The sequence below is a fragment of the Cyphomyrmex costatus genome, unplaced genomic scaffold (genome assembly GCF_001594065.2).
Source record: "Cyphomyrmex costatus isolate MS0001 unplaced genomic scaffold, Ccosl1.0 scaffold229, whole genome shotgun sequence".
In the NCBI taxonomy this organism is placed as follows: domain Eukaryota; kingdom Metazoa; phylum Arthropoda; class Insecta; order Hymenoptera; family Formicidae; genus Cyphomyrmex; species Cyphomyrmex costatus.
Window position 1 is genome coordinate 191,733 of NW_017276357.1, and position 8,148 is coordinate 199,880.

At 33.4% G+C, this 8,148-nt stretch overlaps 2 protein-coding genes across 2 annotated transcripts in view; both read right to left on the reverse strand.

The window, feature by feature from the left end:
• LOC108773937 (mediator of RNA polymerase II transcription subunit 15) overlaps window positions 1–2,478 on the reverse strand; it is a 24,802-nt gene extending 22,324 nt beyond the window's left edge. The window contains exon 1 of the mRNA XM_018539919.1: window positions 2,173–2,478. Coding sequence (XP_018395421.1) covers window positions 2,173–2,289 — 117 coding nt within the window. The 5' untranslated portion in view covers window positions 2,290–2,478. The remainder of the gene's footprint in view (window positions 1–2,172) is intronic.
• A 23-nt stretch (window positions 2,479–2,501) lies between these two features.
• LOC108773924 (WD repeat-containing protein WRAP73) overlaps window positions 2,502–8,148 on the reverse strand; it is a 12,501-nt gene continuing 6,854 nt past the window's right edge. The window contains exons 4-8 of the mRNA XM_018539904.1: window positions 6,460–6,726; window positions 6,227–6,383; window positions 5,906–6,115; window positions 5,607–5,830; window positions 2,502–2,669 (exon numbers count right to left, since the gene is read on the reverse strand). Coding sequence (XP_018395406.1) covers window positions 2,502–2,669; window positions 5,607–5,830; window positions 5,906–6,115; window positions 6,227–6,383; window positions 6,460–6,726 — 1,026 coding nt within the window. The remainder of the gene's footprint in view (window positions 2,670–5,606; window positions 5,831–5,905; window positions 6,116–6,226; window positions 6,384–6,459; window positions 6,727–8,148) is intronic.

Below are 8,148 nucleotides of genomic sequence, written 5' to 3' on the forward strand. Positions count from 1 at the left end.
TATATATATATATATATCATGACAATTTTCCAACATTGACCGTATTGCGAACAATAAAATTTTATTCGTGTCGATTTGAAGCGTTTTGTATCTCAAAAAACTCCGCGAATGCGTTACGCAACATCGATGATATCAATCGGCAAAACGCTGTATTTGCATTCCAATTCACTGACTCGTGAAATAGTAACCAAATTATAAGTGTCACACACACACATGTAATATTATGGTATAATATGTTATATAGCATTATTTCGATTTTAATATAGCGCTAAATGTCGTCTACTCGTATATTTCTGGAAAATAATACTATTACAATGTATTATAATTGTGATAATAGCGAATATCTTATTATAATGTTCTCCCTGTTCACAATATTGCTTCCTGCGGCATATGACATTCGTGCTTATCGCTCTGCAAATATCATAAATTTGCATAAGAATGTACAACAAAAAATATATAAACTTTCAAGACATTTTTATCTTATAACCTATTTTTTTCGCTAAACTAAAACTTTTCATGTCAATTTTACTGAAATCGTTCCTAATTTGCGTATTAAAAAATTAGTTATACTGGCGAGAATGAAATCAATTAATTGTCATTATCATCAATAACGATAGGGATGTAATTATGCAAAAGCGAATAAAATTGTGTAGATCATCTGGCGAACAAAGAATATCGTGAGAAATCTGCGAACAATTTCTTTGTTGTAACTTTCTCATTATAGTGGTTGATGCTCAATTACGATTGAATGCCATTTTGCAAATTGTTGATTACTTCTACACTCTACTCACTATTATGTGCTATTTCTCTATTCAGAAATAGTCGTGTATACGTGTATATGAAATAATCTGACGTTTTAATCATTGTAATTGCTTGATGAATAGCTTCATAAAGTCATACAGACTATCGTGTTTTATTTTCAGTATTTTTCTCATACTTAAAGGAGTTAGTTTTTGTAGCTAAAAATGATTGATTATATTATAAAATTACAGTTAAAAAGTTATTTAGTTAAAAGGAGAAAAGCTGGGGTTAAAACGTTAAAAGTCATATTGCAATTGTATTTAAGTAAGCTAAAAAATTATATCTTTTAGTTATATTTATAAAAACTTTCTAAAAATCGAGTATTTTTTGAAAAGAGAAAGCTATTTGACAAATAACAGAAAATATTTTCAAAATATTTTCTTTTTCATGTTATATTTTCATGTTATATCTTTTTTAAATAGTAGTAATATTTTACGGAAATAGTAAAATTTGCTTTAAAGTAAAAATATAATAATTATCTTTGTTTTAACATATATAGTACATGTAGCTTTGGCTTTGCCAGTTCTCATATACATAGATTATTCAAATTTTATTTAATATATCACAGTATATAAGACGTCCATTTTTTAAAGCTTTTAAACTAATTAATTTCAAGGATTACCTAAGAACTCGTGCATTTTAATGCGAAGAGAAGGAACAAAAATGGTAGAAGCTTTTCAACAAACCACTTAAGATTACCATATTGTTCGATGGAATTTATATTAAACATGATAAAACTGTTTTTTTTCTTTTGTTACATCTAAACACGTTAGCATTTTTTACTCTTTAATGTGTAATGACGCATGTTAATTTACAGTTAAGCAAATACAGAAATAGCTTTATGTAATATCGTGATGAGAAAATGTAGAGCGTTCTGGAACTTAACGGATCACCGATTTTAATCTCACATAAATTTTTTAATAAAGAAAATAATAATTGGAACAAAAAATTTTTCGGTAGCTTCAAATAAGTAAAGAGATGGCAAAAATCTTGTTGTTCTTATTTAAGTTGCTCAATGAATTTTACTTTGACAAATATATGTAACTCGAAAATTAATTACAGAGATATCAACGATTGAAAATCAAAAATTTTTTAAACAAATGAGAATTCTCCCCAGCTCTTCTGTAATTCTGAAATCAGATTGTGCATTGAAGATTAAGATTGAAGATTAAAAATTGAAATTTGACCAATGAGAACAAAGCTATTGTTCTGATTGGTCAAATTTCAATCTTCAATTTCAATCTTTAATCCATAGTCTAATTCCAGCTTAATTTCAGTCTTTAAGAAGAGCTTTAGTTCCAATGAACGACAGATGATTCGTTAAGTCTGGAACGTCTTTGGATAGCTTCTAATCCATATATTGAAGCTTACCGGTGGTGGTTCGGTGGTAGAATAGACTTCACTTGGTGCATAGTGACTATGGGTCTGCGGCATCTTCTCCGAGACGACGGCAACAGTTGCCAGGGAATCCGGCTGATCTTTCTCCATCGTTTTCCCCGATTCAGCTTAATCCGCGTAGCACAAAATACACGGTCAAACAATCCGGGACGTCAGTTCCTCTTTCTAATCCGACCGAAGGATGGTCAATTGTTTAAAAACTCCCTTTCTCTCTTTTTCTTCCTTGCTCCGGTACCACACGGTCTCAGTGGCTCGACTGGTTGACGAGCAGTGAGCGTCGAGGAAGCGCCGGCACCGCTAGCTTAGAGATGCCCCCACCTAAGCTGGCGTGCACTACCTTCAGCAAACGTTACCTTCTGGTACCAAGGCGTACCCTCCGCACCGTCGACGGTGGTGTTCTCGTTGCTCGAACTTTCTAAACACCGTATGTGCGCGAGAAACACGCGTGAGTGAACGTGAGCAGTTCGCCGCTATAATGTACAAACATGTATGCATGTGCATCGCTTTGCTTCCCACATGTCTAGCTACTATACACCATGCTCGACAGCAATTTTCACGACATTTTTTCGTTCTTCTTCGGTTTGATCGCGAAACGACTAATTATGATAATATTATAGATAAACGGAGATTAAAAAAACCATTTTTACATATACTAACATGCGTAGCTGACTTTTTATTTAAATTTTGCATTTTTTTTCGAATATATCTATATATAATAATATGTCATATCTCATGATTTCAATGCTACATCAATTTTTAAGACTGATTTGATATACGTTTGATTATTATGATAGTTTCGCACACAAAAAAATCTTACGATGAGTTTTTTCTATGATCAACTTTGCAACGATTGCAGAGTATAGAAACGACGTTATCGGTCTCTCAGCAATTCGTGGTGTGCAGGAAGAGGTTCATGTTACAACGATAGTACACGACGCGGATCGTGCGTCTATGTGGCGAGAGAAACGATACCGAGAAAGCACCGAAACTCCTTCGCTCACGATAATAACAATGCTTAATTGTTGGGAGCATTGTTAGTACTATTAGCACGAAATAATAAAAATTTATATTCCTCTCTCTTGTAAAAAGATAATACATATATACTATAGACTCTATATTTGTAATAATTACCTGTTATGTATAGCTAAAGCTGCCTAAAATTCACGTTCGTGATAGATTTGTCAATTAAATTGCAGTAGACATTTTTAAAGAAGTAGATATAAATATTTAATTAATAGCAAAACATTATAAAATTATAAGTATTTTCAAACATTGCAATAAATCTACAATATTAATTATTAATTAGAGATGACTTTAAGTTAGAATGTTCTCATGTCTTTGGATTGCACGAACAGATCGAACTTCATGTATAAATCTTCTTTGATTTACCACGCAAGCAAGTGCTATTGAACAAAAGACGTACTTTTGTAAATAGATGGTAAATATAATATGATATGTATATATACACACAAGCAGTGTGATGAACGGACCGCGGAGAAAGTAGGAAATGTACTCCTCTGACAGTAAACGTGAGGCCGCGTAGCAAAATGTCGTCTGCTTGCATATGGTAACTTGCGAGAGAAGTAACGAGGAAAAGAATGTCTACATGCCAAACGCGTTTCTACTAATTATAGATATAAAATATCTCTAAAGAGTGTGATTGTTAAAGAATCGAAGAATTAAGAGCCAAAGATTAAAAATAAATTTAAATAATGCACTAATCTAATCTTATCTAGTCTATATATATCTCTCTAATATGATCTTACGATGATCTTTCGCTGCCAAACTTTTTCGATTTGACTTCAACATGCGTGTTCGTAATTTTTCAGGACTTGCACAGGACTCGCTTCGAAACCCACGCTCTACTCGGCTAATTATCCGTTAGAGAGAATGTGTAATTAAATGTATAGAAAAAAAGAGACGGATTTAATTATAAACTCACCGCACGCTCTCGCGATTATGCACACGCGATAATCGGTGTAGGATGGCATTTTTGCCGGCCAATGTGGATTGAAAAATAATCTTTTGATCTGTAAACAATTAGAAAAATTTGCCTTGTTTATTAACAATTCGCAGTTAGATAAATGTTGTATCAAATAAACTTTCATTTCCTATAGATGGGAAAAATCTGTTTCAATAATTTAAGCGCTTCGATTCGCCATATCGGATACACTTTCATTTCGTCGTCTCCTTTCGTGGTAGCCCACGACACGAAATGAATGTCTCCTCGATCTTTCTTACGCTCAACTATCATCATAATGGAGAGAATAGGCATTCTCACATCTTCTTACTGATAAAACGAAAGATAACGCAGCAAGTAGAAGGTACATTTCGGACTATTTCTTCATCAGGAGAGGCGCCATTAAAAAATATGTTTTCTCCATACGCGCGGGTGGAGAGTTGTATGTTAGTATATAAAGCGCATAATCATGCTCGCTTAGAATCTTTTGATCCTCGCTGTGTATAATGTATCGTAAATAGATGGCCGCGTCACCATTTACGGGTACTCGCTTTCTCCAACAGTAATGTAGACGCCACTCCACTTCTGTTGCGTTTCCCGCGTTTAAAGATTTATGGAATAAATCACTCAAAATATATTTTCTGAAAAATCAATCATCAAAATTACAAATCGTAATTGTTTTGAATAAATTAATTCTCCACATCATCGGAATTTAATTTAAAAACAAAAATCGTCAAAAAAGTTTAAATTTTTTGTATCATTTTATAAATAAAAAATTGTATATGTATGTAAAAAAAAATAATATACTTTTTTACAAAATAAAATTAAAAAGAATATATAAAATCTAAGCTTGTTAATAAAAAATGTGTAAATTAATCAAATGTACAAATTAACATGTAAGTTTAAATCAACTTGTAGCTTTTTAATTTATTTTGTAGTGTATATATATATTATGAATGTAACAAAATACATTTTGAAAGAATTAATGAAATTGGCACCAAGGTATATGATATACCGATTAGTGCTACGTTCCTGGATAGAGAAAACTGCTATCTATTTCTCACGCAATATCTAGACGATGGATGATCTAGTATATACATTATAACGACTATGCTTGATGTTTATTCATAAATCTTAATCTCCAATCATAAAGTAAAGCTCTGTAATAGCAGATTTTACTATTTTGAAAAACAAAATATTCATGAATTGCAAATGTTTGCAATAAAATTACAAATCGTCTTTTATTTAATAACATTAACTAATTATAGTTATAATTAAATTAACGAATATATACAAATTGATATATTATTTCTAAAACATTCTGTCACAGATTTGAAGATATTATACCAGAAGGTTTGCGGGTTATCGCCGTGTCTTTCTTCATTGTTAATGAAGAAAGACACGGCGATAACCCGCAAACCTTCTGGTATATAATTGAAGAAAATACCCGTGAAAGCCTCAAATGCGTAATCTTGGATGTGTGTTTTAGAATCATTGCTTTATTATAGCCGCACAATGCAACTTTTTCTCCCAAAGGATGCCAATATGCGTCTATAATCGACATATTTTTAGACATTGGTACAGAGTTTGCGCCTTTTCGAGTCCATTCGTACACGCGCGTACATTCAGAGAGCACAAATAATCGAGGATGAACGGGATTCCATTTGATAGCTGAAGATGATAAAATTACTGTATTAATATAATTTCTAACAAGAATCGAACTTTTATCAAATTTTAACAATGTACCTGTAATGGGATTTTCAAGTAACAAATAATCCAGATAATCCGTATGGATGTCCCATATCCACAATGTGGTAGGATAAAGCTCGTGATTCAGAGCCAGGTATTGTCCACATGTGCTAAATTCGAACAATTTAATTTTTGCTATAGAGAAATTATCATTATCGTCTTTTTTTCCAATTTCAATGCATATAGGCCGTTCATGTATTTCATGTACTAAAAATACAAAAAATCAGGTATTTCAGATATTATCCAGAATATAATTAAAAAATTATTTGTAATATGATTTGAACGTGACAAACTTCAACTTGTAAATATCATACTTACAAACACATTCCTCACAGGATGCAAAACGTTTATTAGAAACTTTCTCCGAATCGGCATATTCCTTGTATACTTTTGTTAAGTAATTACATTCTCTGATTAACGGATCCATATATAATTTTGACAATGGTTGCCACGTGATGTGATTAAGAAGAACAATCTGAAAATAAATTTTAAATAATTATAAATTTGCAAGCAATATGATACTATATGATGCATCATCGTGATTATATTACCACTTCATTAAACCCAATTATAGCCAACAACTGTCCATTTGGGATCCATTCTATATTTTCAATTCCTCTCAGCTCTTTCCCATAATTGCACATCTCAGATGACTGTGTCGTTTCCAATGGGGAAAATGCTGTCACGTGTTTCTCCAACGTGTTAGAATAAATAATCAATTTTGGTTCAGCAGGAGAGGAACACCATATGCACAATAATTCATCGTTGGGCGACCAGCGAATCCCATCGATGCCGCGCAAACGATCGCAAATAAGTTTCTGAAATAGTTCATTGTTTATTATTTCGCGCCAGTTTAAAATTATGAGCATACTAGGGAATTTTATGACTACCAAAACTGGAAGCAGATGGGTCGATTTTCTGACGCGTGCGCATTGAAGAAGAACTCTCTCTCTCTCAATAACGTATCAATTTCATAAGAAAATGGGTAATAATAGAGCCTTTGTTTTAATTTTGTAAATTATATAAGAATTTTTACAAAAAAAGAATAAATTCAATCGCGGTTCAAGATAAATCTGATGGGAATGCTTCGAAGCATTTTTTGATTTGACAATTAGTATAATTCGTTCTTTTGATTAGTCAGTCAAAAGTTTCGAAGCATTTATAGCGCCAAGTAGACCCGCATCGAGCTCACAACGCTCATAATTCGTTCGTGAGTCAGTGACTTCCGTTAAGCCAGAAACACATAGAAAAACGTAAGGCCGTAAGACGTAATCAGTAAGGAAATCGTAACATTGGATTCGCTACCGGCCTTACGGTCTCTACTGTGATTGGCCAATTCGCTTACTGATTACGTTTTACGGCCTTACGTTTTTGTATGTGCCATGGGCTTTACCAATGCCAACTTCATTCTTTTACCGACAGTAGAACAATTTTTGAACAATCGTTAATTGTTGAAAATGCTTTATAATTGTCGAGGTCATCGACATATAGTATGGACTGCGCGATCCATTCATAAGTCCCCTCGAAAAGTGTCCGGTGAATTAGACTAGAGTCCTAGATATCAGAGAAGCGCAACCGGCTTAAGTCAGTATCGCAAAATTACTAAGAAAAGTATTAAAAATGGCGTCTTTTGCAGACGAAATATGAAATCCACCAATCGTCTATTAGTCAGCCATTTTTAATACCACTGAATGAATGTCATGATTGGCTGACAGTCAGCTAATCAGGACGCGGAACATCGGTTGCGCTTCTCTGATATCTAGGACTCTAAATTAGACAAAGAGTCGCTCTTTCTAATACTCCTATTGGCTGCTTTTATTACCGCTCAGTGGATGTTAGTAATGTATCGCTAGACGATAGAAAGAGACACAGCTTGACTCACACCGATCGCTATCTCTTTCTTTCGGGCCGGTCATATTATTTCAGCCTGTGCGTAGTCCATACTATATGTCGATGGTCGAGGTTATATTTTCTACGCTGAAAGATGTAAAAAACACACATAAAAGACATGATCTATATATCCTTATCGCTCACAGAATGTCAAACAAGAATGAAATAATAGTTCTGGGCTGCGTTCAAAATCATCATCTGGGTGCACCTAGAGTCCTAGATATCAGAGAAGCGCAACCGATGTTCCGCGTCCTGATTAGCTGACTGTCAGCCAATCATGACATTCATTCAGTGGTATTAAAAATGGCTGACTAATAGACGATTGGTGGATTTCATATTTCGTCTGCAAA